This window comes from Amphiprion ocellaris, chromosome 6, assembly GCF_022539595.1.
Source record: "Amphiprion ocellaris isolate individual 3 ecotype Okinawa chromosome 6, ASM2253959v1, whole genome shotgun sequence".
Taxonomy (NCBI): Eukaryota; Metazoa; Chordata; class Actinopteri; family Pomacentridae; genus Amphiprion; species Amphiprion ocellaris.
Window position 1 is genome coordinate 13,277,358 of NC_072771.1, and position 25,924 is coordinate 13,303,281.

Here is a 25,924-nt window from a genome sequence, read left to right on the forward strand (position 1 = left end):
CGTTTGAACACACCTTCTCATTCAATGTTTTTATTTAATTATTTTGTACATTATAGATTAATAGTGAAGACATAAAAACTATAAAGGAATAAATATGTAATTATGTTGTAAACAAAAAAGAGTCAATCTTCAGAATTAATCTAAAATGTAGAAAATAATACAAATAAATAAACAGCATTGAATGAGAAGGTCCAAACTTTTGACTGGGAGAGTAACTCCAGCTGACATGAAATTAAGCAAGTGTACATATGTTGGTGTATCCATATGTTCTACTAAGTACAGCCTTTAGTCGACATTTCACTATGACAATAACAACTATGGTAAGTAGCATTTATATATTCAGTGAATATACTGTCCTGTGTGAATGCTGTACAGGATCAGGGTGGATTCACTGACATTCTTTAGTGTGCAGTAGTTTCAATATGCTAGTTTTTTTGGCCATAATATTTTCTAACCTTGAAATCTGGTTCTACAACAATTGATGTCAAGCAGAAAGAAACAAACTCTTTATTTGAAGTTTTGTCTTTTTTTGGTACAGATGAGAGAGAGCAAGAGAGAAAGAGAATTAATTGGAGTATTAACTCAAGATGTCAGTTTGGAGGATTACCTTAGAAGTAACCCAGGCCTGATTCTCATCATCATTCTCTTCCTGAGTCTGCATCTTCTTTCCTGCTTGTTAATAAAAACAGGAAAAAAAAAATAGCAAATTTTTAGTTTTGTTATTTCTGCTGTTGGCCTCTACAGAAAATATATATGTATGAAATATATGTGAAAAATTGGTTGGTTTGTAAACTTTCATCTGGAAAAATTGAACACAATTGTTCAAGTGCATTTCCATCCATCCATCCATCATCTATACACCGCTTCATCCTCATTAGGGTCATGGGGGGCTGGAGTCCATCCCACCTGACTTAAGGTGAAGGCAAGGTAAGTTTATTTGTATAGCACAGTTCATACACAAGGCAATTCAAGGTGCTTTACAATGGCAAAGAAATAAATTCAGAAAATTAATTATAAAGATGATTTAAAAGTAGACACTAGGATCATACATTGAAATCATAGAAATGAAACATAGAAGTGCATTAAAAGTAAAGAAAATAGATTGAGCATCGAAGAGAAAGCTGCAGTGAACAATACAGTTTTCAGGTCTGATTTAAAAGAGCCTACAGTTTGAAAAGACCTCAGGTGTTCAGAAAGTTTGTTCCACAGGTGAGGAGCATCATAGCTGAATGCTGCTTCACTAGTCTTGGTTCTGATTCTGGGAACACACAGTAAATCTGTCCCCGATGACTTGAGGGCTCTGGATGCTTCATATGGAGCTAAAAAGTCCAGGATGTATTTTGGTCCAAGACCGTTCAGTGCTCTGTAGACCAGGAGTAAGATTATGAACACTATCCTTTGACTAACAGGAAGCCAGTGTAGTGATTTGAGGACTGGTGTAATATGGTCCAGTTTCCTGGTGTTGGTTAGGACTCTGGCAGCAGTGTTGTGTATCAGCTGCTTGATCAATTTCTTGTTAGGACCTGTAAAGACACCATTACAGTAATCTAACCTACTGAAAATGCATGAACAAGCTTCTCCCTGTCTTCGCTAGACAGGAAACCCTTGATTCTAGCCATGTTCTTCAAGTGGTAATAGGCAGATTAGTAACAGCTTTCAAGTGGTTGTTAAAATTCAGGTCTAAGTCAATAACGACACCAAGATTTCTGGCTGATTTGTAACTTTTAGTGACATGGAGTCAAGGTGAGCACTGATCTTTGACCCAAATACAATCACTTTAGCTGTGTCTGCACTGAGCTGGAGAAAACTTTGACACATCCACTCTCCGATTTGATGGATACATTTACTGAGCGCAAGTAAAGGACTGGCAGGGCTTGCCCTGGACAGGTCGCCAGTCTATCGCAGGGCTACACACAGACAAACAAGCACACTGTTGAAGTGCATTTTGTCCTCTAAAATAAGACTGCTATTTAACAATCTGGAGGACTTTGTGCTTGGCAAAAAACTGTAAAATAAAAATGCCGAACTTCAAGGTCAATTAATTTATCAAAGCTGGTTGATTGCAATAATTTAGAGAAAATCTGCAAAATAACAGTATTTCTCCACAGAATCTATAATAAAAATATGTGTAAAATGGTAGTTTTCATAATTTCTTTGAAATTGGATGTTTACTGTGTTTGCATGATGGTGTCATATTCACACAGTCATTGGTAAAAAAAAAAAAAACAAAACACTGACAGTCAACCAGCTGCAGGGCACTAAATCACATGTGTAATTACACACACTGAACATTGGGCAATTTGACTAAATCCAGTTGCGGCCGACAATGCATCCACACAAGATGCACACCGAGATCTTTAACGTTACAACTGTAAAATCGTTAGTGTCCAAACTGCAGAAAGCAGAATAACAGTAAAGTGTACGTTCAACATTTATTCAGAATCACAAAATACTAATCGTTTGCTGGCGAAGACATGAGTTGTTAATTACATAAAGTAAGATGTGACGTGTTATAATCGCCTACCTGAAGTCTGCAGGAATCCACGAGCACTTCACTGTGAACCAGAAAACATGCTGCCTTGGCAGAGCCTTTCATTCTACTGGTTTCTACTGATCCCACTGATCTCTGCTTGGAATAACTAAGAAGCTTCGGGTTTACAAAATAAACATTCCTGTCACATTAACTGTCCTAGTTCCCCATTACCTTTTACACACGAACAGGATTAAATTAGAGAAGTCACGTATGAATTTGAAGTTTCACTCAACTTTAATTCACAAAACTTGCTGCTTTGTTCTCTGTGGGACCTAAGCTGTTAAAAATCTGAACAAACTTTACTGATCGGGGAACATCTTTGTGTTTGTCTTTCCTCTTTTTTGTTTTTAAAGACTTGTAAACCACTTGATTACATGTTCATCGCGATGATTCAGTGACAATTCACCTTCATGAAATTGCTCTTTAAAAATAGGAAATGCTGTCCCAGTTCAGTCGAATAGTTCAGATTTCCAGCATCATTACAGACCGAGCTCAAAAAAATTATTTTTGTCATTTAATTATTTTAACGCTACACTGAGGCTGATGTGTAGACAAAAAGAGTCCGTTAGTGAAACTACAGGTGAAATTTCTTAGTCAATACTTGAATAGAACATTTTTTTAAAAAGCAAATTCAAATGATTATCCTTAATGTAGAATCAGGATACACTGTAAGAACAGCTTTTCCTTTCACTCAGAAAAGGTTTGGCAGGAACTTGGAATGAAGCGCCCTGGTTTTGGTGAGTCAGCGCCATTAACAAGGTTAAACTCAAAGTGGTGCAGTGATGTGAATGTGACTCTACAACAGGTCTTGGCAGTTGAGTAGATTATTTTTACTGACAGACATGACACTCTTGACAGAAATCCACTTTATGAATCCTTGAATCACTAAGTGGGTTATTTCAACTGAAATCATCAGGGTCCTGAAATTCTGTTATTTCTCATTACGTCATTGATTGACAAGTAGAGATCAAACAATCTCTGATTACGGGTGGGTTGAAATAGGAGAAAAAAAAAAGTGATGCCATCATAAAAAGTTCATCTATTAGCACACATTAACAAAACAGTTGATAATGCAGAAGTCAACTAGTGATATTTTCTGAACTATATGTTGCTGAGTGTCACAATAATTGAAAACAAAACATATTATAAGAACACCTTTTAATACGAAATACTTGGTAACAAAAATGAAAAAAAAGTCAATTTCACTGAACTTTCATCACTGTTTGAGCAGATACGGCAACCAACTCATACTACAAAAAGTAAATTATCATCAGGTAGCCTAAACCAAGTATAACAGAGTTCTGGAGTGTCAAAGTGGTTCTCCAAATATAACTAGGAATATACATATATATTTGTAGAAGGGGAATGTTTTCCATTTTCAGACCAAATTTGTAGGCTGGAGAAAAAAGACTGAACCTGAAGACCTTCCCTGTTATACTTACTGAAATCACATACATATTGAAAGAGATGTTTTCAGGTTAACTCTTAAGCACTTATAAATATACATGTAGTCACACTTTCTGTACATATTCCAGCTTGTGACATTGGTCTTAAGGCTGACTACATTCCCAGTGGAACAGATGCACATGCCGAATTCTCTATTTAAATTTGTGAAATGAAAATTACATTAACATTTGAAGAGAAAGGCCCATTTTAATGTCTGCTTGTTGCAGGGGTTGTATTGACCTTCTTTAAAAATAAAACCACAAAAAACTATGCAATTTGCCCAAGGATGCATAAACGTTCCCATAAAATTTCCCTTACTTCACCCAGTGCAGCAATTTAAAAAACAAATACTAATGTCATAAATGACATGGAAGGACAGGGTGAAATGAAAACACAAATTACAACACATCATTAACATTTGTATTTTGATATTTTCAGTTGTATTTTATAAACACAATTATTAAGCAACATTGTGATTGGAAATCAAATCTAAAAGTAAAGCTTTTAATGTAAGAATTCAATTGTATTGACAACTTAACATTAGGAAGGAGGGAAATGTGTTGGCACAATTTGCTCCTTCAAAGGACAGTTCGTGAAAGTTGATAATATTAATTTAATATTTACAAAACATAAATCTTGGTACAATGGAAGTGTTGTAGTTAAATGACCTACACCTAGGCAGAAAGCAACAAACCATTCCATTAAACGGAATTTCAAAAACAGAACCTTCTTGCACATTTCATTTCAGGGCTGCCAATGATACAGTTTGTAAAATGAAAATAAAAACATGAATAATTCATTTAACAAAATTTAAATACAGAAGTTATATTAAATAAGACAAATAAAAATCTGTTCCATTCAAGTTAATTCTTTTCTTCAAAGCAACAGGCCCCTAGAAGTAAAAAAGGAATTACAATGTTTGTCCACAACAGTTTCCCCACAACCATCACTACATTCATTGCCTTGTTCATCAAAATATTGCAGTTTCCACCACCGTTTTATGTGTGAAATTTAGGTATTATATAAAGCCCTCAAAAATATCCCAATGAATCAAAACAAGGTGTTGAATGTACACAATCTGCTGCCAGAAGACCCCAAACAATGTATTGATGCTAATGTGTGGAGCAGCCTGATATCAGTGCAAGTTGTGCTTATGGTTGCAACTGAGCACTACATGACCGACTTGTCAGTGACACTGGTGCAACAGACTTTAACCATTCCACCACCAGAGGGCAGTGTAACGATGCATTTCAATTTTTCCACATGGATGGAAAATTTTTTTCACGCTGGTGGTGTCTTTTAAGAATTAAACGCTCAAAGTAAAAAGAAGCAACTTACTTCTATATGCAAGACTCTGGTGAAAAAAGAAAAAATGTAATACAATTCAGATTTTTTTAAATATATAGATTTTACAATATTATGATACCTATAGAGCAAGCACTATTCCAACCACAAGCCAGGGGAACTGAAAACATGTGCATTAGTGTGCTACTCAGTACAGAGTAGTGGTGACAGCAGAAGACTCCAAGAAGCTACTACAATGCTGTACACGCTGTTTATGACTAATCACACAACAATATTTCTGCTGGTTACAAAAAATGAAATAGTTATCCCACTGAAAAAAATGTAAATCAAGCACTGACATTGTCACAGTAGACATGGTGTGACTCATAACATTTATAATGGCTCTGCTTATTCCTTTGTCTCATTAGGAAAAGACAATGAGCTACACTATGACTCTGCAAATGAATCAGCTACATGGAATCCAGTAAATTCTTTTAGCATTTACACCAGTGCTTTTGCCACTGTGACACATCAAAATGCTTTCTGTGCTTGTCTATCTTTCTGTTCATTTTAAAAGTTGTCCACTGATGATGATCAATCTGACCACATGGGGGCAACATTTGCATACTATTGGACTGATGTTCATATTTGTGCCTACTACTTTAGCTATTTATGATAGTTGGAAAAAATATAATTATAATCCCTGATAAATGCTGCCAGATCGTAAAAATATGTGTTTTGGCTGTAGACCCCTCGCATATATTTATTTATATACACTATGCGTTGCTAGAACTTCAAAACACTACCAACTTGCAGTATTTCAGTGATTCACATTTTACTTAAAATGCATTTCCAATTACTGATTTGATAATAATGCATTTAAAAAAAAAATCCAACCTGGCAGGTTCCCAATACTGGTCCAAGTCATCTGCTCTAAACACGAATCAGCAGGTTTGAGACATCTGTTGAATAAAGAAAGAAATGATCACATCTGAGTGCTGGTACAGATGTTTAAATCTGTCAAAACATTCATGAAATAAAAATCAAAGAAGCAGGACAGTTATTTCCTACTAACTGTCAGGTTTTTGAGGACAGACAAGCCATGAGAAATCTTTTGTGCTAAAAGATTCGACTTTTCACACATTTCCTCATCTGAATCTAACCGTGGTTTCAGTGTTTGTGCGGCACACATACACACGGATCTTTACAACTAATGTGAAAACAATATTACAGTCAAAGTTTTAACAGCCTGTCATATCATTTCTGTGAAGAGTAGTGTGGGAAACAACACTTGTTGGACATACAGTCAGGTCCATAAAGTGTCCACATTTGAATACTGAAACAATTTTCAGCATTTCGTCTCTGACACTATGTTTTATGAGTATGTGTACAGCCCTCTAACAGGCTGGGCTGTTGGTGAATCCCTTTAAACCAGACTTACCTGATTCAGTCCAGTGGCTGAAGAGAAAAACCTAAGTGGATTTATGTCTGACATTCAGGTACCACCTGCCCAGCAGTCCAGAGACCACATTGTTTTCAAACTATGTGGCAAATACAGCTAAGCAAATACATTCTACTTAGAAATCTCTAAAAAAGGGTGGTGAATGTTGTGACACCCATGACCTCAGCTGCTGCAGATCGAGTGAGCAACCTGCTGAGCTGCCAGAGGAGCCTCCTGAGCAGGCAAACACGTCTGCCTTCTTCAAATTGCAGTGCAGTTCATGAAGAGTGTCAGCACAAGGTGCAAATTGTGAAGGCTCTCCTCCTCACTACTGTTGTTAGATGGATCACATTATGACAGATCTCCAACCCTCAAGCCAGAGTAGAGGGCCAGCACAAGCACAGTCAAAGAAACCACAGTTCCAGTCTCACGAATTCCAACAGCTCAAATGGCTGCAAGCTGGTCCCACTGGGGAAATAAACAACCAGTGACAGGCCTAATGGTGCTGATTCTTGCAGGAAATTTTTCTCCAGGGGATGGACCTTGCTGTGAAGGAGTTGGAACCATCAGTCAGCTGCAACTGCCACACACAACATGCCCAAAGCTGATGCGGTGTGACCCTTGTCAATCAACCATAGCAGAAACTGAAGAATGCAGTTACATCCGACACAGATGTGGGTGGACGATGAAGCCCTCAGACCGGCAAACCCACCGGCATGCCTAATATGATCTGAAGGTAGAAGGAGCCCAGGCAGTCTGGACTGTGGGGATTAACACAGCTGGTAGGTCCAGCTCACTCAGCCTCTCCTTTTCAACCGCCAGACCATAAGCTGTTGAATCAGGACTTTGCATGTGCAAATGGTGTCCCCTGCCTGAGTTAGTTCTGTGGGCAGATTTGGGATTGGCCATGGCTCTGCTGGCATCACCACAAATAAACTGAGGACCCACCTGACACAAAGCATTTTCTGGGATTCTCCAGCTTCACTACAATGACTGACAAGGTGCTGCTTCTAGAGTTTGTAAAGCACCTTCAGGAAGAAAGGTAAAAGGCAGGCCAGAGGGCCACACCATGTGGTGAAGGTGTTTGCTCGCAGATGAGAAGCAATGCCCATTCTTAGAGAGAATCAGAGGGAAAACTGAGCTTTTTCCTTGTCTTGCAAGATATGACAGGTTCTGAATGAGCAGGTGGCCTGTTAGGCTGAGGGAATCTCACTTCCCCCTGCCTGTTTATGTCAGCTATCACTGTGGTGTTGTCTGACCTCATCATAATGTGTCTTAGACACAGTTGTGAAGTGAAAAAATGCAACACCTTGTGAACCACTCTCAGCTCCAGGAAACTGACGGGTGGCTGGTCAGTCCAGACTAGGGTGACCAGACGTCCCGATTTACCCGGGACCTTCCCGTTTTTGAGCCCTGCGGCAGGGCTCAAAAACGGGACGGTCCCGGGTAAATCGGGACGTCTGGTCACCCTAGTCCAGACAACATTCTCCCTACCATGGCCTGACCACACATTCCACCCCAGCTAGTCAGGGATACAGCCGTGGATACCTCTATGTAGCCAGAAATTCCCTCTTAGCAGAGGTGGCTGGGTGCACTTCAAAAGCTGACATCACTCCAAGGCAGGCTGATGAACCCTACCATACCTTGCACACAGCTTGAGGTGCGCAAACCACATTTAAGATTTCTCGTTTGCTGCAGACCAGAACCCACAACAGAGTAAGCTGCTAATATCAAGAGTGACATCACACTGTGTTTTCAGTGTGGCTATTGAATATAACCAGCTAGGCCGGCCGTAGCAGTGTATTCATTGGCTTCTCCAATAAACGTGATTCTGCAGATTTGGCTGGAAATTACCCCTTTGAAAATGGATACCAAAGCCCAGGTGTATGATATGTTAAATCAAAAGTTCCATACAACCCCGCTTTTCACTGCAGTAATGGAAGGTCCTGCAGTCACATGATCAGCCTGCTTGTATGTGCTGCCTAGAGACATTAATGATTAACTGTTAGTAATAGGATTGTTGTTAATGACTTAAACAATTAAAAATATATTAACCAATGAGGTTATGATGTCAGAAAATGTATTGTAGTTTAGCTGTAGTACCTGGATGCGCCACCAGATGGAGACTCTTAACGTTAAATTGCATAGAACTGTAGTTTGTTTATGTTTAATACTGTAGTGACCCAAGGAGGTGGTCATTCAAACTATGAGCAGTTGGGGCCAGCAGAGAGCATTGTGGGGGATTAGCTAGCAATGAGCTCACAAGTGGAGCAGGAGTCGACCTCACCCTAGTGACAGTCAAGGAGCAGAAACAACCTCATCGGACCCCAAGGTTGCAGCAGTATGTATTCTACAAACCCAAAGGGTGGCAGATATTCATAAGTTGTTGATCCATCTTCCAGGGTGACTGAGTGAACAAAGAAGACAAACAGCAATGGCACGGGGATTTTACAGTGCGGCTGTAGTGGGAGGCTCTTGCCTCTTGATTGGGCAGCAAGCACAAACATCTGTCTCAAGGTAATGAAGAGATTAACGTCAGAGGGATTAACCAACTGCCAAACCTGTTAGATAGAAAAGCATGTACAAAAATGGAACTATAAAATAAAGTTATGTCTGGATCTAAACCTCTTCACCTTTACCTCAAATTATCGAATCTACAAATCTAAAATTTCATTTAGCAGACGCATTTATCCAACGTGACGCACATCTGAGAGTAGATACAACACAAGCAAGGATTTAGCTAGGAGAATACAACCAGGAGAAGAGCTAAGGTACGATAATAGGACCGCGGTGCCTACAGGCAGTGCAAACGGAATAGGATTTCTTTTATTTTTTTTTACAGACCGTCACGTGCAAAGGTATTCAGAGAAGAGCTGGGTTTTTAGTCTTGCCTTTAAGACTGAGAGAGAATCTGATGACGAGACACTTGATAGCGAGACTGTTTCAGATGTTAGGAAGAGACCGAAGGCAATCAAATGCTTTGTGCTGAGATTGTAGTGTTTTTCTGCTAGATCATTTCTTAGATTAAATGTGGTTGATAGCCTATTGTTTGCAAGGTTCTTTTGAGAATAGTACTGGCAAAATAAATAACAGATTTTTAGCCACAACTCTTACTGGCATAAGACACCCAGGGTGAAACTAAATAGTCAACATACCAAAGACAAAAATCTAAATCAAAGCCTATTGAAGAAAAACAACAACAACAAAAAAACCCTCACTTTCATATACATAGCTACAGGAATTAGTTTGACATTTAATTAGTCAATTTGTTATGCTCAAAACTTTAATGTTTCTTAATTAAAAGTCTTAAAGTCAAAAGATGCAAAGGTTGGAGAAGAAATTTTGTTACATTACAATCAATTTTCTTCATTTCAGCTGTAAAGGAAGTGAAGAGGCTGCATACAATCCTCACTGGTGAAAATACAAAAAGGCCTTAAACAAAGACGTGGCGTAGCTACAAAACAGGAAAATGTATCTACACACGTGGACAAAATTGTTGGTACCCCTCGGTTAATGAAAGAAAAACCCACAATGGTCACAGAAACAATTTGAATCTGACAAAAGTAATAATAAAAATTCTATGAAAATTAACCAATGAAAATCAGACATTCCTTTTGAATCGTGGTTTAACAGAATTATTTCAAAAAGTAAACTCATGAAACAAGCCTTGACAAAAATGATGGTACCCTTAACTTCACTTTTTTGTTGGACAACCTTTTGAGGCAATCACTGCAATCAAGCGATTTCTGTAACTGTCAATGAGACTTCTGCACCTCTCAGCAGGTAATCTGGTCCACTCCTCATGAACAGACTGCTCCAGTTGTCTCAGGTTTGAAGGGTTCCTTCTCCAGATGGCATGTTTCAGCTCCTTCCACGGATGTTCAATAGGATTTAGATCAGGGCTCATAGAGGCCACTTCAGAATAGTCCAATGTTTTCCTCTTAGCCATTCTTGGCTGTTTTTAGCTGTGTGTGTTTGGGTCATTATCCTGTTGCAAGACCCATGACCTGCGACTGAGACCAAGCTTTCTGACACTGGGCAGCACATTTCTCTCTAGAATAACTTGATAGTCATGAGATTTCATTGAACCCTGCACAGATTCAAGACACCCTGTGCCAGATGCAGCAAAGCAGCCCCAGAACATAACAGAGCCTCCTCCATGTTCCACAGTAGGGACAGTGTTCTTTTCTCTTGTTCTTTTCATCTGTGAACATAGAGCTGATGTGCCTTGCCAAAAAGTTCCAGTTTTGTCTCATCCATCCATAGGACATTCTCCCAGAAGCTTTGTGGCTTGTCAACATGCAGTTTGGCAAATTCCAGTCTGGCTTTTTTATGATTTGTTTTCAACAATGGTGTCCTCTTTGGTCGTCTCCCATGAAGTCCACTTTGGCTCAAACAACGACGGATGGTGTGATCTGACACTGATGTACCTTGACCTTGGAGTTCACCTTTAATGTCTTTAGAGGTTGTTCTGGGCTCTTTTGTTACCATTCGTATTATCCGTCTCTTCCATTTGTCATCATTTTTCCTCCTGCAGCCACGTCCAGGGAGGCTGGGTATGGTCCCATGGATCTTAAATTTCTGAATAATAAGTACAACTGTAGTCACAGGAACATCAAGCTGCTTGGAGATGGTCTTATAGCCTTTACCTTTAACATGCTTGTCTATAATTTTCTTTCTAATCTCCTGAGACAACTCTCTCCTTGGCTTCCTCTGGTCCATGTTTAGTGTGGTACACACCATGTCACCAAATAGCACAGTGACTACTGTAACCCTATAAATAGGCCGACTGACTGATTACAAGTTTGTAGACATCTGTGATGCTAATTAGAGGACACACCTTGATTGAACATGTCCCTATGGTCACATTAGTTTCCGTCTTTTCTAGAGGTGCCATCATTTTTGTCCAGGCCTGTTTCATGAGTTTATTTTTTAAAATAATTCTGTTAAACCACGGTTCAAAAGCAATGTCTGATTTTCATTGGATAATTTTCATAGAATTTTTATTTATTATTACTTTTGTCAGATTCAAATTATTTCTGTGACCATTGTGGGTTTTTCTTTCACTAACCGAGGGGTACCAACAATTCTGTCCATGTGTGTATTTTTCTATTTATCTATGAATACCTCCTTTGTCCCTGGCTTCCTTATGGGGGCATATTCCCTCATTGTATTGTACATTTGAAAAGCACTGTACTTCTTACTTTGTTGTAGCGATATCTAGCACAATAATTTCTTCTGAGATTATTTAAGTTCAGCTATCCTATTTTATGTCATTGCATTGAGAGTACACATAATATGTTTATTCCATTACTGCAGAGACTTGATGTTCTCTGCAATTAGGTGGAAAAAGGATCCATAATCCGAAGCATAGGGACTGAAATAAATAAAACCCCAGACCCTGTTGCTCAATCCAGCAAAAGCAGTCTGCATGTAAACAATACAGACTGTCTTGATGAACGCAGTGGGAACCTATTATCAGGGGAAACAAATACAATGATAATTTTTCGAGCGGGATAGAACTAAACTTCCAATCAAATTCTACTTTCAGTTGATTTCAAATTTCATTCTTGGCTTATTTGTTTTACAGTAAAAAGTACTGACAATTTTCAAACTAGACTGATAGCTGTATTTTATGGGTCTTTATCTTCTATTTTATGACCAGCACAGGTTAGGTAGGATGGAAGTATGTTAATTTCCATGATTTTATGGATAAATAATCTGAACATTCACAATGGAAATAGGAGTAAATTGTTGCGTAATGAGTACCGTTTGCCTAAAATCAAATGCACAAATTAAGTGCACACAAACCATACATAAGAAAATCCATCGTCCTGACCATTATGCTATTCCTCTGTCTGCATCGTGCTGGAAGATTTTACCCTGAAAACACAGACTAAATACTGAAGCCTAACCAACTCAAAAGTTGATCTTAACTGCTGTACTGAAATGGCTCCCTGGCCAGCATCAGCAACAGTGTAGCCAACACCAAGCAGAAAAATAGGAATAATATTAGTTGGGTAGGTTAATGATTTACCGAATTCTGATCAGGCGCTACTTGAATGATGAATTGGTATGCAGGCATCACACAATGCTGCAACATCAGCCTGGTCATATCTCCGTCTTCTGTTGCTGGTTCTCGAGGCATGATGAAGCCATCTTCAACACGTTCCTCTGACATGTTCAGGAACTGTTTGAAAGAAACAAGTACACACAATTATAGCAAAAACCTGGTACATCTATCTTGTGTGTCACCCTCACTTAAATTTCTCTACACAAGAAACAAGGAAAAATCTGTTTAAAAAAAATGGTTAAACAATGATTTAAGACTTGTACATTTAGTAATCAAACTCTACATTCTGAAAGTGTGAATAAATAAATGCAATGTCAAGACCGTTGAATTAAAAAAAAAAAAAAACTCATCTACATCCCTTATGCAAGAAGTCAAAATTTTAATATTTCATCGGAAATTAAACACAACAAAAGATTTGGTCTGAACACAGGACAGGTGACAGGTTCAGCTATATTAGACCAATTTTATCAGAGCATTAAAATCAAAAGCTCACTGTCTAAATCAGATGCAGAAAAAAAAAATACTGCTGCAGAGAAAGACATTTCTGCCACTTGAATTGCCAGACAATCATCTTTTCAGATACACCACTATTATAGGTAAGATTCTCCAAATACAACTTAATAAAAAGAAACTGAACAACTTTAAGCTAATGAAAAGATGACATTTCCCTGACCCTTTAGTTGCAGATAAATGCACTTTGTTCCAGATGCCCACTAGCCCTTTTCTGAAAAGAAAATGATTCAACAATCCACTTGTAAGAGTTCCTTGATAAATAAAAGTGCTAGCTAAATATGGAGAAGAATTAAACCCTATCAAATTGGAATTTCAGGGCTTTGCAACCCAAAGATTGGTCACAATTATGCTTTTTTTCAATGGTCAATAAAGACCAACTATTAAGCTGACTAAAAATACCTATTCTTAGACTAATGAAAAGCTATTGATAGCTTTTTTAAAAGACACTTGAACCTGAAGAGGAGAGGAAAGAATCGCAATAAAACGCAGCAACACAGGCTGTGGACATCGATTTTTCTACTGCAGCACATTTAAGATCAATCAGAATTCATGAATTAATTGGTGGCCTGTCAGTTTTCACAACCATTTTAAAATTATTTTAGGTGGTTTCAACCCTGTGAACCCCATGCAGTTTCTGGGCTTTTTGTTTTGCTCCTGTTACATTTTTACTCACTGTGGCCTCATTTTTCACTACATTAAGTCCTGCATCTCTATGGAAACAGCACCACTGCGGCTAGAAACAGAAAAAACTCAGAAATGTCTTTAGAGCAGTATGGCAGAGTTTTGAATGGCAAAAATCATAACAAAAGAAACAACGAATAAAAGACGATTTGTTTTTTCAAAAAAAATCATTTCACAAAATTTGAAAAAACTTGAAAATGACCACAGCATGGGAAACATGGTGCCATATTTTATGTATATTTTACTATTTTCATTTTTGCAACCTCTACAAACTCTTCATTTTTTGCACTACTTTGCAAATCAGCTCTAGAAAGCCATTTCACCATGATAAATATATCTTCCAACAACCTGCTCTGCTGTATCGGTTTGTGAGCCATATTGTATATAGTTCATGTTTTATATTTCTCTCAATCTCTTTAATTTGGTTCGATGCTTCTCAGCTCTCTGCTCTGGGTACACAGAGCCTACAGCTGAACAGTCCCTGAACTTGTGGTTGGTCTGACAACGCTTTTTGGTGGCACCGATAAGCACAGATTTTCTGCATTTATTTGCCATTAGCTACTAGCTGATGGTTGTTAAGTAACTTTATCCTGTAAAGAGTCTACTGTGGTCTGTAGTTATTAACTCACCCACATTACACACACATAATAAAACTGTCATGATGCTTCGCTGGGTTCATAAACTAAAGATACAACAATCACAAATTAGGCTAGGTTTCCAAACTACACAGCAATATAAAAGGGTAAAACTGATTTAGTAGAACTGAATGAGAATCATCATCACAGTAGAAACATTAAAAGACTTTATTTTTCAGGGGTAAAAGTATTTGCATAACCTTTTAAGAGGTACAATCAACATGAGATTCGAAACAGTTCATTAGCAGAAACAGTGCACAAATATTTTTTAGCTCTACACTTAGCAAAGTTCAGTGTCAGCACCTTTTGTAACAGCTGGGCTTGGTGGTAACTTGCTAAAATCGATGATCATGTCTTCATTATTGACATATTTATATGGAACAGAACAGATTAATCAAACCTAGCCACAAAGTCATCCAACACTGGCTTATAATCCAGTCCCTCTCCTTAGAGGAGGCTGACAATAACAGAATCATCAGTAAACTTTAGAATATGTGTTTGCCATAGTTGCTGCAACACTCATTAGTGCATATGAAGTAAAGAAGTGGCCTAAGTGTTTCACATGATGAGATCCCTGTCAGCACACTTTGAACTGAGTCAATTTATCAGTACATTTCAAGCTTACATAACCAAACCTGTCTCAAACTACCTGTCCAAACTGCACAATGAAAACAAACAAAACACTCACATCATCCACTCTCCACAGGTCATGACCCAGGCCTTCAGTCTGACCATAAGTGATTGCATTCTTTAGAAAATCAGTCCCGCTGCCATCATCCTAAAATATAGAAAATAACACTAATCAACATTTCAAAACAAGTGGCAGTGTTACCTTTGGAAAACAACAGAGGACACATCATTTGATGGAGCCCCTCTGAATGCAGTACTTACACTGTCAGCGTCCCGCAAAACTGCCACAAGCAATCGAATGTATTCCGTCGCAGCTTTAAGTGTGTCCACTTTACTGGGCTTTCGGTCTGGTCGCATTAGTGGCACCATGCGTTTCAAGCGTGAAAACATAGTATTCAGGTTCCTAATCTGTACAGAAAAGAGGCTGAAGTTATACATCAACTATGTGGCATTCATAGCATCATGAAATCTTTCTAACATTAGTCTATGTAACCAAAATCCATGCCAAAGCAAATATAGACAGGCGATAAAAGAAAACAATTACTCCAACAGTGAGGGGATCCTGTGGCTCTGCAAGGCTGTGGGGAAAATTTTGCTGCATGATTTGGTTCCACTTGACTCATTGCAGGTAAGGGTCACTGCACATCAATATCATGTTGTTCTAAGTGACCAACTTTGATCTATGATGAAGCATTTCTATCCCAATGGGAGTGCTCTCTTCGAGGACGACAACGCCTCTATCCATAGGTCACGAGGGGTCACTGACAGGCTTGTTGATTATGAAAATGATGTGAATGATATCAAATTGAACACTTACGGGAGATTTTAGACTGATGTACCAACCCTCATGTTGTCCTGCGGGTCAAAATTGCCCCGTTTTAAAGTTTGAAAATGTGGAAAAAAAACATATTTTCACAGTGAAACTTCTGATGTCCACATTTTCAACATTTTTGGGAAATCTTTGAACATTTTTTGGTGGAAAAAAGAAACGTTAAAAATGTTTCTTTAAGAACATTCACAAAAAAGATCTACCAAAATCCACCAATATTCGCTGGATTTTGGTTGATTTTTTTCTGAATGTTCTTAAAGAAAATATTAGAACTTTTACTGATATATATGGAATCACTTTAGATATTTTTAGGATTTTTTTCTGGAAGATTTTTATTCATTTTTTGAAAATATTTACAATTTTTTTTTTTTTTTTTTTAAATTTTTATTTCTTGCCAAATTTGAGTTTTTTTTCATAAAATGTTAAGGGAAACTTTTACGGAATTTTTTGAATTTTCTTCCTGAAGATTCTGCAAATTTTTATAAATTTGGAGAATTTTTTTGCTGAATTGTTGGATTTTTTCAGACAAGGAACAATATTTTTTGGTGCCCGTAAATGAGGACAACAGGAGTGTTAAGATGATGCTCTCCACCACCATCATCAAAACACCACATGCACGAACATCTTTTGAAGAATGGCGTTCATGCCTCTAAGAGAGACTTGTAAAACCAATGCCAAGGCACTCTAAAGGTATACAAGTTGGTGCAACACCTTACCAAGACACTTCACGTTACTTTCTTTGTCTTTTGCCATCTGTCTATAGATTATGCTGATGATTTCTACAGGGCTGGGCAGCAACACCTGTCCTCATTTCATAATCCCTGGGAGCAATTTAAGCTGTTATTAAAAAACAGTACATAATACAAACAGAGTAAGTGGAGTGCTGACATTTCCATGCTTGCACTGTTTGATTAGAATGAACACTGTGTAGTTTTTAGCTCTGCAGATTGTAGCCTTCGCAATTCCAATGGACCAAATATCCCAGTGAATGTTGCATCAACTCTTACCCCAGTATTTAAATAATTAGTCACGATATCATTTGCTGCAATAACTTATTCCATAGTCAGGCTTAGCGCAGTGTATGAATACTCATGTGGCTATAGGGTTGCCACCTTTCAGAAATGAAAATAAAGGACGCCCACCACGGCTCCTCGGGGCCACAGTTCAGTAAAGTTGGAAAGATATTCACAGATTCGGACTTTCAGCATCAATAACTCATTAGATATATGTTGTGAAAACATAAACGATGCCTCTTTTCCATCATTATAAGGTACACAATGTGCTACTTGATAAAACTGGGCTTGTAGCATATTGTGTACCTACAGAGAACAAGATTGAAGTTATTGAATATTTGTGTCTCTCTTCGCTGTTGCAGCGGTTTTGCAGACAGTGCCTGTGCATTCGTCACACAGCCGGCTGCACATGGACATCAATGTTATTTGTGCAGCTTGAAAGACAGCTACTTTTGATTAAACTGGGCTTGTAGCACATTGTCTACCTTACAACGATGGGACAGAGGCATCGTTTACGTTTTGACAACCTATATCTAATGAGTTATTGATGTCAGAAGTCTGAATCTGTGAATATCTTTCCAACTTTACTGAACTTGGGGCCACTACAACCCAAGGAGTGGTATATTTAATTTTGAAAAAAGCATTTAGCCATACTTAAAGCTTTAAGTGCTTTATTAACATGAAACTAAGAGTTTTGTATTGTTTTATGATCACAGGTTCTGAACAGAAGTGGCATCATTTTAAACAGTGAAACCATACTAATGAAATAAAGTGTAATGACCAACCAGTGTGTAATACTGGATTCTGCAAAAACATAAATAACTGAATGCAGAATACTGGACAAAAAAATTCTCTACAGACATTTTTTTTCCCATCTAAACACAGTTAATGTATTAGCTTATTTATGTGTGTATGCATGTATTTATTGTTTTATTTAGTGCTGTTAGCATATCAGAGTTCTGAGTGAGTTTTTCTTTAGATAGGCAAAGGCCATTTATTGATTACATATTGGCTATTATATAAATGTTTATTAAAAACTAAAAGGCATTAAAAAAATACTAAACAACTTAAGCATCTGTAAATTAACAACCAGATACTGATGTCCCTCACCATAAGGACTTCAGGAGATGATTAGATGATGATAAACTGTGACCTGCTGGTTGGGTTCTCTCTGTTCTCATGTTTCTTACATGTTGGTCTCCTGATGCTGCCTTACTTCAGCCAGTCAATGACCAACACAGAACAGTTTGCCTTTTACCCATTGCCAGGGGTTCCACTCTTCCCACTCACGTCTGTACATTTGCAAACGTTTTTGCTTCTGTGGACGTGGTGGAGTTTCGGGTGTAAACATTTTTAAACACGCGGGTGCAGCGTGATCTGCTGGACCTGGCATCGGGTCCTCGCTACGTGGGTCCTACGAAGTTTAAATTGACTGCCCTTAATATTTCCTGTGTTTCATTTTGTTCCTTATGCAGTTTTGATGGGTGTGTGACGGACGTGTACGGGGCGTTTATGAAAATACGGAACAATTTGCGTCCCGTATTGATTCAATAGGGGACGCAACAATTAATTGTCAAATAAAGGACGATTCCGTATTTTAAGGGACGGGTGGCAGCCCTATGTGGCTGCCACGTTGATTAAAAAAACATGACAATAATCCAAAAACTGTCCTACATATATATATATAATAAATGTTTTTTTTCCCCAATTGCAGCTAGTGGAGATGCTGGATAAAGTGCCAAACACAATAAAGTTCTTAAGTTTTACAGCGTTTACAGAAGGATCCATTTTAGGACCGTTAGTGAAGCTACTGGCTAACCTTAGGCTAACCTCTTTAGCTAACCTTAGCAGGTTAGCTAAAGAGTTTCGCTTCCGAGCCGAGAAGGAGGAAACATGTCAGCAAACATTCATTAGTGGTTTGTATTATGTCACTTTCAATAAACACTCACTCTCAGTCGCTCCTTGGCGTTGACCAATTCTCTTTTTTTCACAGTTTCGCTGAATTCCTCGGCAACGAAGTACGAGCCGTCCTTCCCTCGCTTGAACTTCTCGATGTTGCTGTAAACAGGCAGCGCGGACTCGCCAGTTAACCTTTTCAGAATATCACTCATCGATTCCTCCTCTGGTACCTTCATTTTTAACGAAGAACTTATTGTAACAGAACAGCCTGCTGCCTACGGATTGTTTCAGTTACTCTATTCCATGACCTCCTGAAAATAAAGGTGTTGGAAGAGGAGTTGTGGAGGCGGATACACACCTAAGACGTGTTTCTAATTAATGAGGAAGCCGGAAACAATCGAAGCTTCTACAGATAAACGCATAATTATTCATATACGGACCAAAATCTGATTTATTGCAAATTAATATTTCACCAATGAGTTTCTTCTGGCTGGAAATTATATGAACAAGTGACTAAAGATAAGCAATGATTAGTTTTAAAGCTTTTACTTATTTTTGTTTGTTTTCCATTTTCATCAACAATGCCATGTCCAAAACTATACATACCCTTTCTCAGTAATCAGTGTCAAAGCCACTGTTTGCCCCCACATCAGTCAAACAGGTCTTATAATTGTTTGGGTCAATATATAACTGAGCGACATTTGAAGTCCATGGGATATATCTTGCATACATTTCTATTAAAATATTTTTTTAAAAAAAAATTTAAAAATGTGTTTTTATGTTCATTATGATCATGTCTTTACAAATTTCATAATTATTTATTTTGGAAACAATCATTTATTAGTAAAAATGACTGGATATCACTAAAATGTCAACCGAATAACCATTTGATCTTAATAACAAATACCTTCTAATTAGCTAAACAATAATAAAATGAGTTTATTGAAAAATTGCATTGATTGTGTTTGTTTTATTAAGTTGAGATAATCATCACAGATATTTCTTTTTTGGCAGTATATCAAGGTGTCCGGGAAATCACTTTCAACTAAGTAATCCATTACAAAAACACCTCTGAGGGAAGTGTGTTTATTCCAAATCACAGGACCTGCTCCACATGATGTCATTTCCTCCTGAAGAAAAGATTGGCAAGACTCCAAGGCTTTCTGAGTTATTTAATATAGTGTGTGAGTCAAGTGTACATGTGCCTCATGTCAGCAGGTTTGCTACAATATCTTTATAAATAACTTTCAATTTTAGTCAACTGTATATATAATATTTAGAAGAATCTTTCTCTAATAATTCCATGTAGCGTTTGGTTATAAGCGGCCATGTTGATTTTAGGCCTGAAAAGAGCAAAAATGTCAACTATGATACCTGTCAATTATGTTATGAAAAGTCCAGCAATTATATATTGACCCACTTACCAGCAGCTTTCCTCAGATCTCCACTGGGATTTTGTTCATCTGTGGGGTACTACCTTACTTGTCAGCCAGAGGTCACTTTTTGTCTCCCACCATGACCTTTGCAGTTTTTCATAGTGTTGAACTCCTCGTTCATTTTGATGATGCTTTGCACTATGGCCAGTGGCACTCAAGAATCCTTTGATACGACTTCAGAACATTTCCTCGTCTTGTGAGCAGCAGGCCTCTCTTAGTAATGGAATAAAAAGCTCACTAAGCTATGACTCGCAGCTGACGTGTAAGTAAGTAGAGAACAACTATATCAGCTCTTCTTAGTTAATATTGTATTAGAAATAACCAGGATGCTTTGGAATGGGATTTCAACTGCATTTGATCAATAATATGAAACAGTCTAAATCAGGGGTGTCAAACATATGGACCGTGGGCCAAAACCGGCCCCCCAGAGGGTCTAAGCTGGTTGACTTTGCAAAGTGAAAAAATTACAGAAAAAACATGAACTTACATAATTTCTAGAGCATGACAAGTCATTTTCTTCATAGAATTAAAATACTGTATTGTTCAGTTCCAGATAGCTGTGACTGAATGTTTTATATTTTGTAGATAAACTGTGATCTGTAAGTTGTAATGTGTAAATAATAAATTGAGGCATAATATTGTTGGAATTTCATTTATTTCTCTTAGTTCATTAAATGTTAACATTTTCAGGACATTCTTTTTTGCATTAAAACAAAGGGAATTATTAGTTGTTTATGTTATTTTGCTGTGATTTTACTGGTCCAGCCCACTTGAGATCAAATTGGGTTTAATGTGTCCCCTGAACTAAAACGAGTTTGACACCCCTGGTTTAAATGATGAATGAATAATTTTGGACATGGAATTTTTAGTAAAAATGGCAAAAACATATAAATGTTTAAGATTTATCATCAACATCTCTAAAGCAATGTCTTATTGTCTTTTGTCACTGTTACAGTTTTTCTCAGTCGCTTTGGTACATTTCTCAGATCAGAATTGAAATTCTCAAAACTACTTGTTCAATCTTCACATCACTTGTGCACATCAAAAAAGCAGTTTCTCATTTCTTTGAACAGGTTGCAAATGCTTTGGTACATCCATGTAAATGACTGTGTATAATTCTCTGCTGTTTCCTACATTATCAACTGCTTATGTCATGTTGATCAAAATGCATTATAATGGGTCTCTGTTGAATAGTCTCACCCCCACAACATTTAGGCATTAGTTCATCGCGTAAGTCTTTACATGCAAAATGACTGAACAAGTTGTCATAATATGTCAAGGATATTTCTATGCATTTCCATTAGACTTTTTTTCTAAATCTGTCCTGAATTGGTAAATTCAGGTGAATCCTGACTTTCTCTTACGAAGGGAAATGTGTGAAGGGTTAGGGTTTTCTGAAATTGCTCAAAGATGCAAGAAAAGATATTCATGATGTGGATGAGAATTTGTGGCTCAACAGACAGAAACGTCAGGAAGTGTAGGAAGGCTGCACTGTAATTCCTACAGCACTGCATGTACAGTTTTCCCTAAGGAGATTGTCCTATATTCACATTTCTACTTTTGCTTTTTTGCTTTTTTTCTTTGTGCTATGCAGCGCTGTTTTCCTGTCTGTATCGCAATGATATGGTCTGTCAACAAATTATAATACAAACAGTAAAAGCATAAATGTGAATCTTGTAACTTACAATTTACAATAATTGTCACCAAAACTTTAACCATAGTTTACATCAGAACATCCCTCCAGAGTACACTTTTAGAATGGCAACACGACCAAGCAATTTGATTGTCTTATCCAGAAACAATGACACAAGGACTCGTCATTCTGATGGCACTGACATGTTCACTGACACAGATATTTACTTTTGAGAGATAAACTAAAGATTTTGAGCAAGAGAGTAACCCATGGTGTTTTGCTATTTGTATGAAGTGCAAATGCACTTGTAAATGTCAAGGATGATTCAAGAAATGTACAAAAGCGACTGAGAAAAACTATAAACCCAGAAGGAAAATTTGGTATTGTAGCTGCACAAGAACAGGCAAACCAGTCCATCCAAGGTCAAAGTGTTAACCACTGTGCTAAGCCACTGTGTTGCCAGGCAAACAAATGTGAAGTGAAAACTGAATAGAAATAAACAGCAGGTAATAATCATAAACAACCAATGTCCTTGGAGTTCATCTGAACAATGGATTGTATTAGATATGCATTACTGGCTGCAGTAAAGGTAGGAAAAAGTTTGAGCCATTGCAATATTCAGTCTGCTGAGACTGCAACATCAGAGCCAGAGCTTCTAATACATTGAATAAGCATATCAGGAAACCTGGCTTGGTTTTAGGGATTCACTGGGGACCCTGAAGCTAGCTGTACGGAGGAAGCTGAACATCTTGAACATAATAAGACATCCCCTTCCTGGCATGCTGCTCAAATAGTGGAGCAGATTCAATAAGAAAAAAATCTTATTCAATTCAATTCAATTCAATTTTATTTATATAGCGCCAATTACAGTCAAATTGTCTCAAGACGCTTTACAGAACCCATATCCCTGACCTCCAGAGCAAGCCAAAAGGCGACAGTGGCAAGGAAAACACCCTTTTAACAGGGAAAAAAACCTCGAGCAGAACCCTGCACTAATGTGGGGGGACCCATCTGCCTGCTGGCCGGGCGGGTTGAGAGGGACAGAAGAGGTAGAGGGGTAGAGATAGAGGGTTAGAGGTAGAGGGATAGAGGTAGAGGGGTAGAGGGGTAGAGGTAGAGAGGTGGTGGTGGGGGTGGTGGCATCCACAGGTGGTGATACATGCATGGTAAGACAGATGATACATACAAAGTACAACTAACATGGAAACTGATTATAATTTACTGCTATGGTGTACGGCTCTGGCATTAAATGTACTACATATATAGCTGGTGGTAAATTCAAAAATATGTAGATGAGCAAATCAAGTATAGTGAGGGTGATGCAGAGTAGATCGGTGGAAATGGGCAGCTGGAAGCAGTGGGCTGGAGGAAGGTCAGCAGCAGCATCCCACAGTGGACATGATGGAGACATGGGCAGTTTGTGGGAGAAGAACCACAGATCTGAAGCATCCAGCTCTGGGACCACGGACACTCGGAGAAAGGACTCAGGGAGAAACAGAGTGAGTGCAATGCAATAATGGTATATATAGTAAATACATAGGTAGTTAGAGAAGGGCTCAGTGCATCAAGAGAGGTTCCCCAGCAGCCTAGGCCTATAGCAGCATAACTAGGGGCAAACTAAAGGACGTCGAGAGGGGAAGTCAGTTGTGCAAATGAAGACGCCAGCAGACCCCCTCGGGGTCCCCCAGTCAGCCCTAACTATAAGCTTTGTCAAAAAGGAAGGTTTTAAGCCTGGTCTTAAAAATAGAGAAGGTGTCCGCCTCCCAAACCCAAACTGGGAGCTGGTTCCACAGGAGAGGTGCCTGATAACTGAAGGCTCTGCCTCCCATTCTACTTTTAGAGATTCTAGGAACAACAAGTAAGCCTGCAGTCTGAGAGCGAAGAGTTCTGCTAGGATAATATGGTACTATCAGGTCTTTAAGATATGATGGAGATTGGTTGTTAAGAGCTTTATATGTCAGAAGAAGGATTTTGAATTCTATTCTAGATTTAACAGGAAGCCAATGAAGAGAAACCAGTATAGGAGAAATATGATCTCTCTTGCTAACTCCCGTCAGTACTCTGGCTGCAGCATTTTGGATCAGCTGTAGATGTCTGAGAGAGCTATTGGGACAACCTGATAATAAGGAATTACAGTAGTCAAGCCTAGAAGTAACAAATGCATGGACTAGTTTTTCTGCATCACTCTGAGACAGGATGTTCCTGATCTTCACAATATTTCTCAGGTGGAAAAAGGAAGTCCTACAGATTTGTTTTATGTGTGAGTTAAAGGACATGTCCTGGTCAAAGATAACTCCGAGGTTCCTCACAGTAGTACTGGAGGCCAATGTAATTCCATCCAGAGTAACTATATGCTTTGAAAGCAATTTTCTAAGATGTTTGGCACCAAACACAATGATTTCAGTCTTGTCTGAATTTAGTAGTAGGAAATTATAGGTCATCCAGGACTTTATGTCCTTAAGACAATCTTGCAGTCTGGCTAGCTGATTAGTTTAATCTGGCTTCATAGATAAATACAATTGAGTGTCATCAGTGTAACAACGGAAATTAATACAGTGCTTCCTAATAATATTGCCTCAGGGAAGCATGTATAATGTGAACAGTATTGGTCCTAAGACAGAACCCTGGGGAACTCCATGATTAACCCTAGTATGCTCAGAAGAGTCATTGTTGACATGCACAAACTGGAACCTGTCTGATAAGTAGGATTTAAACCAGTCCAGTGCTGTCCCTTTAATGCCAATACAATGTTCCAGTCTTTGTAATAAAAGTTTGTGGTCGATTTTATCGAATGCCACACTAAGGTCTTATAACTACTGCTACTTGTATTAAATCTACAGAAAGTTGTATGCAACATCCATAGGCAATCCTGCACCTTACTGTACAGCTTTTGCTAGAAAATCTATCTTACATGCAAGAGTGTATAGTGCATCATCATAATGGTTATACAGTAGAGAAGAGAATAGAATGACATATTTTTATTGTCAATTTCTCTATACATCCAGGACATACAGAGGACCATCACACCTTTGTATTAGAGCCATACATTTAAAACAGATCAAAATACAAAATAAATGAAATAAAGTAAAATAAATAAAATATATAAAAATCAACCTATGAACTGGCAGCAGTGCAATATAGTGACAGCTTATTGAGGTGATAATAGATAATAGTGAAAGTATTGTAGCAGTTTGTTGAGATGTAGTGCAAACGGTTAAGTAAATGAAGACAGACTGCATATTATGATATAGTGTAACAGATAGTGAATGTATGAGTCTTTATATCCAAAAACAGCTGAGACGGGGACCTTGTGTAAATGGGTGTGTTACGGTCCAGGGGGCAGAGAGGGGAGGTCGTGGGGAGAGTGTCACTAAACATGGAAAGAGAGGGGCCGCTGTGTCTGCACATGCTGCCATCTTATACTGAACTCACAATATATTTATATTATGTACAAATATAGTATAATATAATATGTAATAGAAAATATAAGGTGAAAATATGATATGATACTGAATATAGTAGTACAGGAAGTAGTGTAACTGGTATGTCATAGCTAGAGCAACACATATATGCCATTATTATTAGTAGTAGTTTTAGTTTTCAGATTCAGATTCAGAAAACTTTATTTGTCCCCAGGGGGCAATTAAAATTTTTTTCGCACGTGTCACATTTCAAGTTTTATGTAGGAAAAATGTCTCTGTGCATGAATGGAAAGCAAAATTAGAAACCTGAACTGACACATCACATCCATCTCTGACTAAGCGTTATCTAATTTGGCATATATTTACAACAAAATTGTAATTGAAATCATGCTAAGTTTAGGTGTTCTTGCCTCATGCATTTTATAAAAAATAACTGAGCAGAGAGTTTAATTTGTT

At 38.0% G+C, this 25,924-nt stretch overlaps 1 protein-coding gene across 2 annotated transcripts; it reads right to left on the reverse strand.

Moving 5' to 3' along the window:
• Positions 1–3,568: 3,568 nt before the first annotated feature.
• On the reverse strand, positions 3,569–19,342 carry figla (folliculogenesis specific bHLH transcription factor). Of its 2 annotated transcripts, XR_002746868.3 has the most exons (7): positions 19,028–19,247; positions 15,498–15,644; positions 15,295–15,384; positions 12,742–12,894; positions 6,161–6,225; positions 5,318–5,333; positions 3,569–4,871 (listed from the first exon to the last, which is right to left on the reverse strand). XR_002746868.3 is itself a non-coding variant. In XM_023282885.3 (6 exons), exons 1-5 carry the CDS (start codon positions 19,211–19,213, stop codon positions 6,208–6,210), a joined length of 594 nt encoding a protein of 197 aa, XP_023138653.1. In that variant the 5' UTR covers positions 19,214–19,342; the 3' UTR covers positions 3,570–4,871; positions 6,161–6,207. The 2 variants fall into 2 exon arrangements, 1 of the variants encoding a protein (XP_023138653.1); XM_023282885.3 differs by lacking the exon at positions 5,318–5,333 and having other exon boundaries at positions 3,570–4,871; positions 19,028–19,342.
• Positions 19,343–25,924: the final 6,582 nt, after the last annotated feature.